This window comes from Dermacentor albipictus, chromosome 4 (assembly GCF_038994185.2).
Source record: "Dermacentor albipictus isolate Rhodes 1998 colony chromosome 4, USDA_Dalb.pri_finalv2, whole genome shotgun sequence".
In the NCBI taxonomy this organism is placed as follows: Eukaryota; Metazoa; Arthropoda; class Arachnida; order Ixodida; family Ixodidae; genus Dermacentor; species Dermacentor albipictus.
In genome coordinates, this window is record NC_091824.1 from 95,252,460 (window position 1) to 95,270,625 (window position 18,166).

At 45.0% G+C, this 18,166-nt stretch overlaps 1 protein-coding gene across 1 annotated transcript in view; it reads right to left on the reverse strand.

Moving 5' to 3' along the window:
* Positions 1-18,166, reverse strand: part of timeout (circadian regulator timeout) — a 321,920-nt gene that overhangs the window by 56,253 nt on the left and 247,501 nt on the right. Inside the window, exons 17-18 of the mRNA XM_065443676.1 lie at positions 9,502-9,724; positions 2,195-2,337 (exon numbers count right to left, since the gene is read on the reverse strand). Coding sequence (XP_065299748.1) covers positions 2,195-2,337; positions 9,502-9,724 — 366 coding nt within the window. The remainder of the gene's footprint in view (positions 1-2,194; positions 2,338-9,501; positions 9,725-18,166) is intronic.

An 18,166-nucleotide genomic window follows, 5' to 3' on the forward strand; every position in this document is an offset into this window, starting at 1 on the left:
AAGCACCGCGTCCGCAATCCACCACCGGCCCCCTGAGATCTCCCCCTCCGTTTTTTTTTTTTTGTCTTGAGGAGAAGGCGTTCGCGCCTCGCGCAGAGGGAATAAAAAAACACCGAAGCACCGTAAGGAGCGCTCAAGCGCGCCTGTTACGGTGGACGGCGGAGGATCGTAGGGCGGCGCGGTCGGAGATCGCCGTTCCTTTCACTGCCTATCAAATGTTTTACACGGCTGCAATGCATTTACGGGGCGCTAAATGACAGTACGGGGACTCGTTCACGCAACTTCCAACTGGGAAGCAGCTGGACGAACTTTGCGGCCAGGTTTCAGGCTAACGCCGCCACAGACGCGGTTACTAAACAAGGAGCCCGAATTACGCTGTGTAGCAAAGAGGCATCGGCTAGCTGCGTATTTACCGGCGTATAAGGCAGACTTGGTCCCTTTCCCAGACCGTATGCGATCCTTCTTCTGCCTACGCCTGGCCCGCCGAATCCTGATTCCGATTGTTCCGCAATTAATCTACCGAGTGAGTTAAAATGGAATGTCCCGCATTTCGGTATCATAATCAAAACGCGCCCGCTCCAGTGGCAGTTAAAGAAATACAACAGAGTATGCTGATGTGGATAGAATTTTCTTGAACAAACTTTTCGGGCGCTCTAGGGCACTTACCCAACTCTGCTAAAATACCTCATCCTCATTCGCTCACTTACACCCCATCCCCTCCTTCCCAAACGAATAAAGCACTTAAATATAAGAAAAAGAAGGTAATCGTAAGATACCCATCCGCACGCACGAAAACACGTATACGCGTGCACACAGTCGTATAGACAAAACAGAAAAAAAGAAAAAGAAACGTAACTACAACTCACTTATGCGGCTCGCAGGAATATATTCGCAGGGACATAAAGGACGACAATTATATCGGCTACTGTCGTATCCGTACTGACGCTAAAGCTATCGCCTACGAATACCTGCATTGTGCAGCTGCGAAAGAAAGCCATTTACTCTTCCCTATTTCGGGGACGTTTAAAAAATGTGTAACAATTTTTGTTTTGTCAAAGTTTAAGAAATGTCCTATTGACACACAGTCGTACTCCGAAAACGTACACTGTCGCGCTGAGTCTTATCGTAGAAGCTAGACAACGAAAAAAAAAAATCTTAGCCGGGTTTACATGAACGATACAGTAGCGTGTCGAATTGTTTAGCGCGTCACGGTAATTTCTATGCGACAGCACTTACGCGTGGCGCATCCATCTTCGCCCGAGACAAGACCAATTTCCGAAGACTCGCATTCCGCCGGTGAGTGACAGAAAGCGAATGGCGGCCGCCATTTCTCTCCCTGAATGCGACACGCCAGACTTTGCATGCACCGCGTGAGACGACGTCCCTCTCTCTCTCCTGTCGCGCCAATGCGATTTGTCTTCCTAGCGCATCACCACCGCTTGCGGTAGGAATGCGATACTACACGCCATTCGTCGCATTCACGTAAACGCCGCTCTTGATTCACAATTTAGGCAGCAAATAAACGGATTCGACAGCTGGGCCTGCGCTGGTACGTTCCCACGTGCTAGCGGAGTCTCAAGGCCAACGAACACTTAGTCCTGAAACCTGTGGACCTTCGCGGCCGCCTCTATCACATCCTATGGCCGCGTGCACGACAATGGTAGAAAGTTAGACTACGTGAAATCGCGCGCTCATGTCGCAGCGCGCATGATGTTCCGTCAGCGATCACTGTAACGCATACAACTGCGCATGTTCCTAAAAATGTTTCACGATGCGTTATATGCCACATTCTACCTTCGCGGAAATAAGCTTTCGAGGCACCAAAATTTTTACTGTTGGGAGTCGTACACGGTCTACAACAGTGTCACCGTATGTAACTTATTTCACCAAGGAGCCTAATCGAATTGCGATAAAGCTGGATGTTGCTTATCGCGTCAGGAGTACCGAAGTGCACACAATCAAGGATAAACTTAAGCGAGTACTTTAGGTACACCACTCGGCCTTTATGATATACTATAATCGTCGTCACATTAATTATTCACGCGAACCTCCCATGAAAAAGCAAAGCACATCGAGTTACTGCGTGTACTACTCGCAAAACGATATCGTCCTTTTTCTGGTTTCTTTTTCACCAGTCTTCTCCCTAAAAAGAAAGAAGGAAATAAAGGTAATGGAACGAAACCAGCCAACTCACTTTGATTCGGTGCCGTAACCGTGGACAAGCTCGTACGCGTCCTTTGTATTCTTCCAGAACAGCAATTCGGCGAAGGCAATCTTGTTTTCCTGAGCTGTGTCCACGAATTTTCGGACGACGAATGTCGCCAGGCGCGCCAGTTCCTGAGCGGGAAAGCACCACCAATGAGGACTGTAATGACCCTCACAGTGGCTCGTAAGTGTAAATTTAGTTACTCGCGGGTTAAAATTCTTTTCTCTGTTAACCTCAACGCTGTCGAGCTCTCCTTAGTAGTGCGTAGACCTCTTCGCTATGTCCTGACGTACGAAATTCTGGAGAAATTAGCCAGGTCGAGAAAGTTCATGCACAAACTGGCCCCGTTTAAAACGGAAGGAAATATTGACATCCAGCTCAATGTAGACGAATGCTACTAAGAGGAAGCAGTTTCGATGTATACAATAACGTGCGTATTACAGAAACAGCCACACCAACATGAGTGTGCGCGACAAAACGAGAATGCATCAACGTCGAAACTAAAAGCACATGAGCGACTTCTGGTACATCAATCAAAAGAGACAACCATACGGGTTCACGTATTTCTGAGGTGACAATCACATGAAACAATTAAATTAAATTATGGGGTTTTACGTGCCAAAACAGCAATCTAGTTATGAGGCACGCCGTAGGGAAATTTCCAACACCTGGAGTCCTTTAACGTGAACCCGAATCAAAGTACACGGGTATCTTCGCATTTCGACCCGATCCAAAACCCGGCCACCATGGCCGGGATTCGATCTTGCGACCTCGTGCTTAGCAGCGCAACAAACATCATAGCCACTAAGCAATCACGGCGGGTACAACCACATGAAGCTAACAGACAACGAAGTCAGACAACGTATAGGGGTAATTAACTATTACGTTTAATTGAAGTGTAGAAAATATAGATAAATAGAAGTGGACCGAAAGAATAACTTGCAGCAGGTGGGAGCCAAGCCCACGTCTTCTGCATTATGTCTCCGGTGCTTCACCATTAGGGTACCGCCGGTGGCTGCTTCTGGTATATTGTATAGGTGTACAATATTAACCATAGGAGTGTTAGTCAGTGCCACCTTCGAGGAGTTGCCGGCACCTGAGTTCGCGTACTGCTTGACGACCGCTGTTCAAAAGGAATTTACACGTCCACCGCCACAGGTTAGAGGTTAGATTTCGTTTATCGTTTCGCTGCAATCGCCTCTACCTCATAAAGGGGTATGGATGCGGGCTATTTGGTGCGAGTGCATCGGTGAAAAAAAAAATGCGAGATAAACACCGACAAGGAAGGAACACAGGGCAAGCGCTGGCTGCCAACTGTTTGAGTTTATTGGGCTCACACACAAGTATACTCTTTGAAGTGGGGCATGCAGGGAGGGGGAGCTACGATGCACTCCCAACCGCGCATGAGTCAAGTTATTAAACGCGAACTCGCAAGAATGAAGCTAAAATGCATTATCAGATTTGTGGCGAAGACACCTAAATTCTTCGTCAGTAAGAGCGATCGAAGGGGCGCTGACGCGTACGTCGTCTTTCCACATCGTGGCAAGAAGCTTCAAAACATTTTGACGGAAACACTTTCGCCAAGCCGCTCAAAACTCGTGAAAAGGCCCATCGCCAGTGGCACCTTGAGGAACGCATTATCTCGCTCATGCCACCACCTGGTGACCGGAAGCTGCGATACCCGGGTACAGCTACTGAAGGCGAGCGGCTACATTGAATTCACGTTGTCTGCCTTGACTGGTGCCCTTTTGCGTGAGGTCGGGACCTCCAAGGGCCACGTCCAGCCAGAACTTGACAAATCCAAGGGGGTGGAAATCGCTAAAGTGCGCAGCGTTTCCCATCGTGTTAAGAAAGCCGCCAGGCATGCGCGAGTCCGCGTTGTGTATTCGGCGCTTAACAAACTAATAAGCTCCTTGTGCAAAAAAAGTGAATGCTACAAGCCCGCCACAGGGTGTCCATCAAGCTGACACGTTCAAATTCACCCAGTTTTCCACGCTTTCCCTCAGTGACCTTGCAATATTCCCGGAGTTACACAGAACTTTTGTTTTACGCCAGGACCGGCTGGCACCACCTCGCCCGATGCTGTTTTTCTCTGCTAAACATGTTTAAAAAAAACGTCTTAAACCAGTTTGAATAGCAAGGAGTAATGTTTATTTGATTCAAAACAGAAAACCGAAGGGAGGGGTTAGTAAAATGCAGAGCAAATAGAATATCTTCGAAAAAAAGAATCGTAAGGACCATTGTAAATCGAGTCGAACATATTCAAATACGATTAAAAAGAGATCCATACAGAAGCGAATATTTTCGAAATGGGCTATTTCTATCAACTGATAGCAAGGTCATTGGTATTAGGCCCGAACTTTCTCACAAGTGAGAGTCTCAGAAAGCTGGAAAGTCAACCTCAACTGTCCTGACGTACTCTCGGCTCACACACAATGCCTCAGTGTTGCACTTCACTGCTTTAAAGAGTTTTTTTTTTCTTTTTTTTGTTCGGGTGACGGTCAGCTGCACCTCGACGTCAGCCAATGCTTTCCTTTTTGAGCTCAAGCTTCTTCAAAGAAGCGGTGGCGCAGTTCATTCCCCAATCATTCCTCAATGCCACGGTCCTTTCTGTTATTGTCCTCGTTCTGCCGCAAGTTCGCCCCACGGAAAATTTGAAGCATCCTCTTGGTCAGTAATACAGTCAACGTCCGATTTTTCGGACTCCTTAAGGGCCACTAAACCTTCCGAAAAATCGAGCAGTTCGAAAAAAACATGAACGCATGTCTTTTACTGCCCTTAAGGACTAAAATCGCCACAGACAGGTCCGAAAAAGTTCTGAAGGCCTGCCAGTACGTACGACTATAAGGCATATCGGTGCTCGTACTGTGACAGGAGATGGCAGGTGCGCGCGTGTATTATTAGGGAATACGTACTGCGTTCGAGACCACTGACCCTTTCCACGCTTGTTAAGCCTTACCGCAACACTTCACGTATGCTTCGCCAAGTAACACTTCTTTGCTGAGGCGAAGCTGCCTTTTAAGAACCGGCCTTGTGCAACGCGCCGTGCTTTCTAAGCTTCGAAGGCAATCGCGAGGATTAGAGAGGCGGAGTCGGTGCCATTGCCGACAGCGGTAAGTTATTTGAATGAAAAATACGGCACAGAATGGCAAGAAGCTTAATAGCGAACGTCGAAGCAGCTAGGCCTCGCGTTGCCGCGCTCGTGGCTACGGCTGCCAGCGGGTATGCGTGCTAGAGCGCCGGTTTGAGGTGGCGAAGTAATCAAAGCGGCGGAAGTGGTGGCTTTGACTAATGCCGTTTCGGACCTGCGATCAAAGCGAAAATTGGAAAATCGGACGGCGACGGATTTTCACGTCAGAAATTTCAGACGTTCTTATACATTCACTCTGTGGGGTACGATGAGGTGGCGCCGCGAAGCCGCGGCTCCGCAAAATCGGGCGTCCGGAAAATTGGTCGTTGACTGTACACAGGTAACTCCTCCAACCGACGACATGGTGTCAAAAAAAATTCATTACGATTCCTCTTTTTTACTCGAGCCAGCATGAGGACGACTTTCGTTCCCTTTCCAAAAAAATGACACCTCATTTTTCCTGATAGAAGCACAAACTCCTTGACTTTTGCCTGAGTATTTCCTGACTATTCAAAATCCCTGAAAATTCCCGGTTTTCCCGGTTGGTAGACACCCAGGCAGGTGCTATATCAAGAAGCACATTCACCAGCTATGCTCTGTGCAGAAGCGAGGCCGTATACGAGATCCCCACCTCGTGCGGCCCATCGTATACAGGACAACCACGCTTAACAACCGTGTGCGCGAGCACGCGAGAAACGTGGAGAAAAAAAGTGGGAGTAATCTGGACGTCAACTGGGCAATGTGTGGCTGGTATCTGGTTCCTTAAAGAGACACGGGTTCTGCGCGGGCACAGAGACCAAACAACATGTGATATTTTTGAGGCTTTGGCCATGATCTGTAAAGGTGATGCATGCGTCAGCGCTCCTTCGACTGCTTTTAGTGAGAAGGAGTTTGGGTATCTACGGTACTAATCTGATAGTGAATTTTAATTTAATTCTTACGAGTTCACTTTTAATCACTTAATGCACGCGCGCTTGAAAGCGCAACATCAGTCCCCCTCCCTATGCACTCCTTTTCAAAAGTTACCTCTTCTCTGGCACTACAAACTCTGGCTACTTCTGCACTACTTTCAGTCCGCTCGGCAGCATCATGCACGATTTATTTGGTGCTTTTCAGGAAGTTTTTCCGACGCCTTTACGTGTGAAAGTGTGCTTATATTTGTGTCGTGTGTCAATAGAAAACGAGTACACTCGCCTTGATTATGCATCGGCGTGGAGGCATTGATAGTGGGCACTATGCAGTCGAAGCTGTATAGGCACACACGTCTGTTCGGATGTACGAGAACCCTCGGAATACTTGATTTGCGAGTGCGCGGCTTCACAAAGTAGTAGCTTAATCGCCTCTTGATTCACTATGCTCACAAGCGGTTCTCGCGTTGTTTTAGCTACCGCGTGCATCGTGCAAGATCTAAACGGGTCGCGTTGAGAGATGTCTGCAGTTGTGTTTATTTGTGTTTCCTTTCTTTTGGCCCAGTGCCTAGTTGTAGTATTCTGAATGCTACAATTTGGCACTGGGCCAAAAGAAAGGAGACACAAATAAACACAACTGTAGGTATTTCTCAACGCGACACGTTTCAGTAAACAAGGTGGTCACTTCTAAGTTCTTAGCCTAACTACGTAAGATTAGACTAGAGAAACTTAATTGCTCACCGGGCACAGCACGTGCTACGCTGCGGAAAACTACGGTTCGTGGCTTTGCATGCAAAACGCGAGAAATGGTGCATTAGCTCTTCTATTCTGTCAGTGAACTTCGAAACATTTGAACAATAACTTCAGTAAGCATACTTCGTTGATAGCCAGCATGCGCTCTCTCACTCACCAGCGTTGCAAAAAAAAAAAAAAAGGAATTTGCAAGTACGAAAAAATTCAAGCAGAAACTCCCCTGGAAGTTTATCTAAGTATGCGCAAACACTGTGACACGCAGCCTGGTGTCAGTACCGATGTTATGAAACTTGATCCGACCAGTATAAACGACAGCGCTGCGGTGACGCGAACTGCTGCGGTCGGCGGCGCAAGGTGAATTGATGACGCAAGTAAACTATGCAGGTGGCGGAGCCAAGTGGGCTGGTTTTGTTGCGATCTGTTTAGCGCCTTATCCATTCTCGTCGAATCATTGTCAAGTACGATCAACCGTACTCCGACGGTGGCTACGTATGGCGCGGCCGCGCGGGCCCTATCTTGAAAGCTATCTGCGATTGAGACGGCGCGTGGCGAGTGCTGATAGCTTCGTGTGCGCTTTGTTCTCGCCGCTTAGTTCGTGCTGAAGCAAGAGGGAGCACGAAGGTCAATTCCCCCGCTACTGCAAGCCCTGTCTGGAAAGGGATCGTCTCATGTGGCCGACGGACGGATTTCCTCGTTGGATAGGCATAGAAATGCTTATGCGCTCAAAGAAGCACAAGCACGGTCTCAGTGTCATTAGGTATCTCAAGCAATTTGTGGTCACGCGGGCGAATTCCTCCTCCAGTTGGCATTCGAAGAGCAATTTGTCAGCGCGACCTTACCTTGCTCGGGAAACTACCTCTGCGTGCTTCGTCCCGTGTGCGACCGTAAGGTCGTGTCGTAAAGTTTTAAAGCCGTAGCCTATGCCAACTGCAGTTATTTAATTGCGGCTTCCCAGTAAATACGGAAGCCGAAAAAGTAAAGAAAAAAACGTTCAAGACCAACGACATTTATCGCCTTGGCATTTTGAACCGAATATATTCGTTCTAACGCAACTCTTCCTTATTATTAAATTAGCTCGCGGAGATGCGAGCGTGTTCCACGCTTACGTGCTGGACAAATGAGGCCCCCTGACCTGTCACGCCCCTAGCGAACGAAGCGGGAACCCTGAGCAAGAAAGTGACGCGTTCCCGGGCGTCAACGAGATGCCTGCCTATTGAGACACCAGAGACACCTGTTCATTGGCTGACACTAATACGGGGCAATCCTGTACACCAATACCCAAGAAAGTTTACGGGAGGACGGCGGCCGCGATAGCTCATTGGTAAAGAAATGCACGCGTAATGCGGGAGATGTAGGATTGGCTACCGCGTGCAAACAGCTTCTACATTTCAATTAAACGTAACAGTCAGTTCCTCTTATGCTTTCATTGGCTTCATTGTTTGTTTGCTTCATATCGTTGTAATAAAAAAAGCCGAGCCCTGCAGTTGCCCCCTTGTTCTTCTCGGTGATGTTTTCCTCCGGTCATGATTTCCTATACATTGCAGGTCACATATATACAGGCTGTCGAAAACGTACCCTTGCACTGGAAGTGGTGGCCTTAAAGTTTTGAAGTTTTTACGTACGGCCGTGCCGTACCGCTACAGAAGATGCTGAAAATGTCTGCCACCGGCTTGAAGACATGTCTGCACACGACGCTACGCATGGTTAAATACTCCGTGGAGGGTTGCTCGAGTTATCTGTGCAATGTGCTAGGTAATGACTGTGCGCAGCTCCTGCAGCGTTTGAATAATATTTTCGCACATCTGCCCTTTGAGTGCAACCCACATACCTTACAAGAAGAACTGGACGTCCTGCGCTATCATATCGCAGGTGAAAGTGTGATGTTATTCATAATTATAATTATATTGTTATTTTTTCACTGGACACATGTTTTCGGACACCCTTCACATGCGCATGGAAGTGAAACTGGCGGCACGCAAATTAGAGGAAACTAGCAAAAGTAAGGAACCATTCCCCTCTGTGAAGGTGGATGACCAGCCAACCCGTAGCAGATCACACAGGGTTAGACAAGGGTAAAAGTATTTGTTTTCATCATTTAGTAATGGCAATGTCAATAGCTTTGTGATTACTGTGACATACACTGATTAGTTCTGTTACAACCTTAGAAAGAACCTTGGTCAAAGTTAAATTTATACACGACCTTTGTTGAGTAGTTGAGTGACGTGGATTGGTGTGGTACTTCAAACTAAACTTTTCTAGCACAAACTGAGTGAACCATCTCTTGTCTGGTTTTGGAATGTCCACATTGAGGTCCCCAACGATAAGCGCAGGTTTAGTGTCATCGCAACTAACCCACGCAAAGTGAGTAGCCATTGCATTTTTTGCTTGCTTACGGTGCTATGATCCATTAATGATGATTGTTTTTGTTGACGCACACGAAAAATACACGGAACATAGCCATATACAGCGTCACTGAAAAAAAAAAGAAAATGAAGTGTACTCACCTTAAGAGTACTGTCGACTCTGTCCTTGGGGAGCGAGTAGCAGTCGTGCATAATCCTCTGAAAGGTCCTGAAGACGCTGGCTTGGAAGAGCATCGGGTACATCTTGAGGTCCACGGCGAGACGGTGCAGCATGCGTAACACATGTTGGTTCGTCGCCGGCGAGTTCGTCCGGAAATGAGAGAGCAGCTTGCAGTAGGCAATCACCACTTTCGGGTTGGCGAATCTGCAAGCAAAGTAAGGTAACCGTTTACATCGTGTCCTTACGCCGGGAGAAAGAAAGAGGACAAACACGCAAAGAAACGTAAAATTAAAATGAGGAGCAAGAGACCTAAAGAAGGGCAGACCACAAGTTGCTCTAAATGCATTTAGAGCAACTTGTGGCCTGCCCTTCTGGAAGATACCATGGTCCCTTCCAGACTGTAGAAGTTTCCGTGTGGTTCTTATCCAGTGGAAATTCGTACAAAATACAGAGCGCACCCTCCTTAGATTGCGATAATTTAGAGATGTAACCCGCTCTGTTCCCGCTTCATTGTCCAATACATTTCGAAGAGCGAGAAAGAAGCTAACAGACAAACACCACGCACTGAATACCACCACCACAAGATATACGTCGTGGAACAGTTGACCAGAACGCGTCCCGACAAGCTGCGCATGCAACGTAGGGGACTGCTATTAAATACATGCAAAAAGAGAAATTGTTTTTTTCCCTGGGAATAAACCACTGCGCTGAATTTGATGACGTTTGTTATATTTAAAAGAAAAAGTTAAAATTTAGTGACGGATAGAGTCAGATGTTCTTATTTGAGCCGTCAATTAGAAAAAATTGTTTAAAATCGTAAATCTTTAGAAAACGAAACTGTTAAGTTAGTTTACTGCTCTGTAACTCACGCAGCAATGAAAAATTGTCACAAATTTGTCAACTTGGCATCTAACAACATATCTGGAATCTACTAGGACAGTCGACTGATAATCTGACAATACCGCGCGAGCGTCGACTGGCCAACCGGCCAGCACCTTCTAGCGGCGCGAAGCGACGAGATCAGCAAGAGTAGCGCATGCGCACCAAGTTCACTCGACGCGCAAGTTTCGCATCCTAGGCTCTTCCTACCAGCACGACACAGCCCCTGGTGCAATTGATCAGGAGCCAGCTTCCCAACTTGCCGAAGTCCTTGCTTGTATCTTTTATTTTTTTAATTTAGCGTGTGCTGCCCCAATGGGCATGCATAGGAAAATAATGAAAAAAACGTGCAAAGCTGCAGTGCAACTGTACCATAAGGGCAAAAAAAGAGTAAAGCAAAAGGGTACTATCAACCTTCCGATCTAGTTTCGAAAGTGGCGCAAGCTTCCACTGAGTTAATGGCGACAGGGGCGGTGTCATGCCTGTGGGAAGAGCATAGCAGACGAAACTTGCGCTTCCAGTGAACTGTGTGCGCATGCGCTACTCTTGCTGATCTCGTCGCTTCGCGCCGTTAGAGGGCGCTGACTGGCCGGACAGTTGACGCTCGCGCGGTACTGTTAAAGAATCGGTGGACTGTAGACATAAGGCGGTCAAAACAATGATATATGGCTCTTAAGTACACCACTTACATATGAGAAGGACTTTCGAAAAACACTTGAAAACGATGCAACGAATTCAAGTCAGCTATCAACTAATTCATCAATACTAATACGTCCTCTTTGGATGTCTTAACGGATGCAGTTGACAGAACTGCGATACCTGTTCTAGGTGCGAGTAAGGTACCTTTAATATTAGTGGTTTTATTTTTATTTTTTTCAAGCTTACTGATTCACGGCAACATTTGTAAAAATACTCAAGCTCTACATAATATTCTCCTTCCAACATAGTCACCAGAAGATAACATTCTTCCTAAAATGCAACACATCTCGTGAAAACCGGCCAAGGGGTTATCTCTAAAAAGCAGTTGTGCCTTTTACATGTCTTTAAATAGGTGGCATTGGACTTCGGTCCGAGCTAAAGCTTCTTAAAGGCTTCTAGAGTTGTGGTTAGGCTCTATGTCGGCAAGCGATCCACTATTTCTAGGTGCTTCGTTGGAGGGGTTGGGGTATCTTGATGACATTTCCTTTACGCATTTCATGGCTGAGCATTTCAAGCTGGTACGAGGAAAACAGAATGGACGGCGAGAAACGTTCGACGATTACTCAGAGAGGACCGTTCTTCCTGTGTCCATGCTTTGCCACTCGAGCAGTTGACGAAGACTTTGCTAAGGTTGTTAACTTGGGAACCTCCAGATTCACGGCCTCAGTTACCCGGCGTTCGCAAAGCTTCTGAAAGTTGTTTGACCAAGGAACACTGATCTTCCATATAGCCAGACTATCAGAATTATTCATTTAATGCACATAGAATGCAGGTGCCCGTGATTTCTGTGTGTGTGTCCTCTCGTATACATGATCATTTTTGTATATACACATCTCGTGCACATCACTTCAAAATTGTGTAAAGTTTTCTATCACATCATCATTGTATATAACCACTGTGCACACTGTATATATCGAAAATCATTTTGTACATGTGGCATTTAGTTTATGTGTAACTGTGCCTTTCCGTGGGTATACGTGTTTATATGTTGGTGCGTGAGGACTCGGACACTACTCGCGTTGACAACGCGCTGTGTTTCGTGTCTTACATGTTATCGTCCACGTGGAATTGTGCCGTGATTATGACTCAGTGCTCGTATCGTCTCTTGTCGAAATAAACTTTTTCTAAACACATAAAAAGAAGGCGAGGGTGGACGCCAAAAACCGGGACTGTCTTCAGAGGAGTTATCAAAGAATAACGATAGACGCTTTACAACATTAAAAAGTAAAAAACAGAGCCAATAACACGAAAAAAAAACTTAATTGTTTTTGTTTATTTTTAATTCTTACGATTTTTAGCGAAACAAGAAAAAAAATTTAAAGGAGCTCACATAAAAGCGCACAAGTCTGCGTCGTAGCGGAAAGCTGCTCTAAGAGCTTTGAGAAGACTAGTAAAATAATCGAGATGGGGAAAAATATGCTGAGTACAGGGCTGCCCGTTTCACTATACAAAATAACAGAAACAGTACGGCTTCAAAGTTCGGAAACGAGAGTGAGCCGGCGCATGTTTCCTTATGCGCTGCCTAGCTGCTCCGTGCGCCAATACACTAACGCCGTTAAAACGCACCAGTAAACCCGAATATGCAGCGCCAACGCCTTTGAATAAGGGAGCTCGCCAGGGCACTCGCTCGAAGAACGAATGAGGATAAGTCGCAGTGAAAAGTGCCGGAAGCCGCTTAAGTGAAGTTGATATCATGAAATACAGTGAAAAGTTCTCCCGGCTTCGACGAACTTAAAGCTTATATATATATATATATATATATATATATATATATATATATATATATATATATATATATATATATATATATATATATATATATATATATATATATACAGGGTGTCTACCAAGTTGACATTTCGAAATTCCCTGAGTTTTCCAGGTTTTCCCTGAGCACCTTTGCAAAATTCCCTGAATGAGCCAGAACTTTGTTTTATGTCAAGACAGGCTGACACCACGTTGCCCGATGCTGTCACTCTCTAGTAAGCTGCTGAAACAAAAAAATGACTTAATCCAGTTTGAATAGTAAAGAGTACTATCTATTTTATTTAAAAAGAAAACAGAAGGAAGGTGTTAGTAAAATGCACAGCGAAAGAAATGGTAAAGCCCATTCCAAATTGAGTCGAACATTTTCAAATACGAATGAAAAGGAGATGCATACATAAGTAAATATTTTTTAATATCAGCTATTTCTATCAACTGATAGCAAGCTCATCTGTATGAGGTCCTGAACTTTGTCACAACTAAGGCTCTCTCTCAGCAGCTGGGAAGTCAACCTCAACTGTCCTGACATACTCTCAGCCCGTACACATCTCAGTGTTGGGTTTCACTGCTTGAACAATTTATTTTGGTTTGGATGAGGGACACATGTGTCTCAGCGTCAGCTATCACTTAAATTTTTTAGCTCAAGCTCCTTCAAAAAGGCGCCGGCACCCTTCCTTTCCCGTTAATTCCTCAGTGCGTCGGTCCTTTCTGTTCTCATCCTCCTTCTACCACGATTTCACCACATGGATCATCTGAAGCATCCTCTTGGTCAGTTGTACAGTCAACATTTGATTTTTCGGACTTCCGAGGGGCCGCAAAAAAAAAATGTAAAAAAAACGGGCAGTCTGAAAAATATTAATGCATGTCTTTAACTGCCTTTAAGGGCTAAAATTATCACAGGCACGTCTGAAAAAGCTCTGAAGGCCTACCAGTACGCTTATTAGGCATATCAGGGCTCGTACTGTGACAGGAGACGGGGTGCACGCATGTGTAATTAAGGAATACATACTATGTCCCGTGACAATTGCCCCCTTCCCACGTTTGTTATGCTTCGCCGCCTAACAATAGTGTACCGAGGCGAAGCTAACTTTCGGAGACTGGCATTACGCAACGCGCTGTGCTCTGCGAGCTTCAAAGCCAATCGCGAGGATTACAAAGGCGGAGTCGGTGCCATTGGTGATAGCGGCTAATTCTTTCAATGAAAAACACGGCACCGCACGGCAAGAAGCTTAATAGCGAACATAGAAGCAGCTAGGCCTAACGTTGCCGCGGTGGTGGTTACGGCTGCCAGCGGATCTGCCTGCGAGAGTGCCGGTTCGAGGCGGCGAGATAATCAAAATAGCGGCGGTGGCGGCTTTGATTAATGCCATTTCAGACCTGCAGTCAGGGCAATATACATTGACTATATGGAGTACGTGGTGGTGCCGCAAAACCGTGCAAATTATCGGGCATGTCCGAAAAATCGGGCGTCTAGAAAATCGGTCGTTAACTACTCTGGCAATACATCGTGCCGATGACACGGCGTCAATGACGATTCGTCGCAATTCCTCTATTACTGGAGCCAGCATTAACACGACTTTCGTTCCCTTTCAATAACGTTACAGCTAATTTTCCCTGATGGAAGCACAAATTCCCTGAGTTTTCCCTGAGTTTTTCCAGACTGTTCAAATTCCCTGAGAATTCCCGGTTTTCCCGGTTGGTAGACACCCTGATATATATATATATATATATATATATATATATATATATATATATATATATATATATATATATATATATATATATATATATTCACGTTGGCCTATTCGCTGAGATCAGCATGCACAGCAGAACAACCTTTAGCAGAATATATAGAAAGCGGATATTCGGGGCCTAAGAGACTGAGTGAAACCGTTACTTTTCGTTGCTGAACGCGGCGAAACTGGTGAGAAACGGGAGAAAAAGTTTCCGCAATCTTGCCGAAAATTCGAGGCAACTTTAGGAGTAGACGCTGCCACTTTCAAAAGGAGGGTTTTAGAAAAATCACTATACACGAACAAGTATATTGCCAGACAAGAATGCCTTGAAAGAGTACATCGGCTACAAGTAGGCCTTCGCCCTAACGGTCGCTTTGTTTTCTTACATTTGTGTTACTGCACGCGTGACCCGCCTGAAAAGATGCGAGTTAAACAAATATCCCGAAGGGACATAAGCGACGGATTGGGCTCACAGGGACCTAAACTGAATACGCTCGGCCTTCGCGATACAGGAAATGGCAGTGAACAAAATTTGTATCTCTTAAGTCACTGAAATGCTTGCATACACACTGCATTAAAGCTCACTTAAGTTGTTCTCAGCAGTGAAAGACGATGGGTGAAAAGTACCGGCAAGAATTCATACAGAAACAGGCCAACACGCATAAACCACTATATATATATATATATATATATATATATATATATATATATATATATATATATATATATATATATATATATATATATATATATATATATATATGTTTGTTTCTTTTCTTGATTATTACATATCTCTCCCTTGTCTCGAAGGTGAGTACATGTTCGATGCCTAACGTGGTTACCTCCGCACGAATGATTCTCGGTACATGCAGCCGTTGGTCAGCGGCAAAATAGCTTTGCCAAGTATGAAATTTGGTGACGAATAGTTCTACTAGCGACTCACTGAGCTGTCAACTTTTCCTTTGCGACTTCTCGCGCCTCGACGACGACGGCGACAAAAGCCGCGCGCGAGCAGGGCACTTCCGTTGTGGTACTTTCGAGCGAGCGAGTGCGTAAAGAGCCTGATTAATCCATAGCCTCGGTCGAGGGTAGCACCATCTTGCTGATAGAACGGCGAATTATTATTTACGGATTCCCGGATTTAGTTTTCAACAAGGACAATGAAGCCCCGCTGACACGCCTATCTGCACCACAATGTACGAGGCACAGATAGAGCACGGTAGTCCTTTCAAACAGTTTTTCGCATCCACACGTAAAGCAGTGTTCAACCAAAAAGGAATCAGAGGAGTATTCGTAATGAACAGATATGTTCCTGCAGGCGCACACGAATGAATATGTTCACTGTCGCGACTGTGCAGCCACAGTACTGAGTAGACTAAATCTCTTATTGCGTTGAAGAATTTAGCGCGTAGGCTTGGCAGAACTACAAATACTACCAAACAAAAATTTATCGAAAATGCTCCAATGTGACGGAGTCCTAATTAAACAAACTTCTCTGTCACTTATGTAAATTCAAGCAAAGGCGTACCGAGCTTCCTGATCGAAAAAAAAAAAAAACATTCGCGACACGGCGAGACACAGTGTTTTCGCACAAGCTGTTTTCAGGCATAATTTAAGCTTTCTTACATCCAGACACGTTCTTTGACTGCACATAGGTATGTCTAAGCATTTCCCAAATTTTGAAGTATAGGTTGCCTGCTGTGTTGCCGAAAAGACAACTTGGGGCCACCTAATTTCTTTAACGCTAGCTGCATTTTGATATATATATATATATATATATATATATATATATATATATATATATATATATATATATATATATATATATATATATATATATATATGAGGGGCAAATGCGCATTGTGGAGGCGTGATCAAAGAAGCCGTCGTTGAACATAATGCGTTCTTTCGCCAAAAGGCATGTGTGCTTTTCAGAATACCTGTGAATCGACGTTATACGTTCAGGTTTTACGTAAGATTTACTTAAATTATTATTATGCAAGAAAAAGAGGTGCCATTACTAGCACTATTTTGTCTGTCAGCATAGAAGAAGGGTTATATAAGCTCTTTCTCTGGCACTTTTATTCGGTGCACATTTAACCTTGGTACATATATCTGCCGATATACTGACCAACCCAGCAGAAGACAGCAGCAACGCCCAACCTAGGACGGCTGGCAAAGAAAACTTCGCTTAAAAAAAAATCAACCACGATGCAGTTCTGTTGGTCAAATGAACAGTCACAGGGATAGCTACGGTACCTTCTCTTAGCAATACATATTTTCTTGAACTTTGTAGTGCACTTAGGGCAACATTGTGACGACTTTCTGATTATCTTGTGACAATTTATGACACTATGGATATATGCTTTAACAGAAAAATGTGTGTTTGCGCTGCTCTGCTTGGTGGACACGACTGGCCTGTTAGGCATTGTGAAAAAAAAAATCAAAATCTTCACACAGGGGTTCGGCCATCTAAATAATCTTTTGGCCGTTTATAGGAGCCGGCATAATTAGGCCAATCACTGCAGAGAGCCACAAAATACCTGAACGATTGGAGATTTCCGCCAGCAATGGGACGTTCCCCCACACTTCCAGATGTGCTCTGTAAATCATGCTTTCCTGTTATGCAAGTATGCAATGCCAGAAAACCTGCTTACCAAAGTTAAAGGGGAAGAGTTGAAGGAGTGCTGTGAATTTCACGTCTTCATATCACCCAATCCCTTTTGTTTTAGACCGACGCATTTGACCAAACATAATAGCCCTAACGAAAGAAGAACAAAAGAATAAGTGTGCCATTCGAGGAAAGCCAGCGGGATTATTCCACATGGACAGAATGACCTTAAACACATGAAGCGGAAGAATTGAAGGAGCCATGCGTCTATTTACAAAATCAATTGTTCTTCAGCGACCTGACTTCTTTATTCCAGCTTGAACCGTGACAAGAAAAAGTGAATTTCTATCACTGGTCCTTTCTTTCCTTTTGTCTTTAGAGAAGAGACACGGCCAAGGGGCAACGACTCGGGGGCAATCATGGAGTTATTAACAGCTCCTATTAAAGCTATCCAGCAGTAACCGTGGAAATTCTCGGCTAATGTAATATAACGACTCAAAAGTCGCTTTGGCAAGTAGTATCCATCACAGAGTACAAATGATAACGTCCAGTTATTCCCTAATCATTTCGCCGACTCTCTCATTCATCGCGGTCGGACCGATGCTTAAGGAAGCCCATAACAGCAAACATACACGAAAGAAATACCATTTCATAGTTAATACTGTTTCATAGCTCGTGCTCATGCAACAAAGTTTCACAACCTCCTTCAGTGTGGGGGCTATCAAAAATGCAGTAAAACAGCTCCCCAAATCATAAGCAGAGCGTAAACACGCGTGTTCCTTCAAAAAAGAAAAGAAAACGATAAAAAGTAAATTCTGAGGTTTCACGTGCCAAAAACGATAAGATCATGAGGCGCGTGTTAGTAGAGGACTCCCGATTAATTTTGACCACCTGGGGTTCATTAACGTGCATTGAAATGTAGGTACACGAGCGTTCTTGTATTTCGTCTTCATCTAA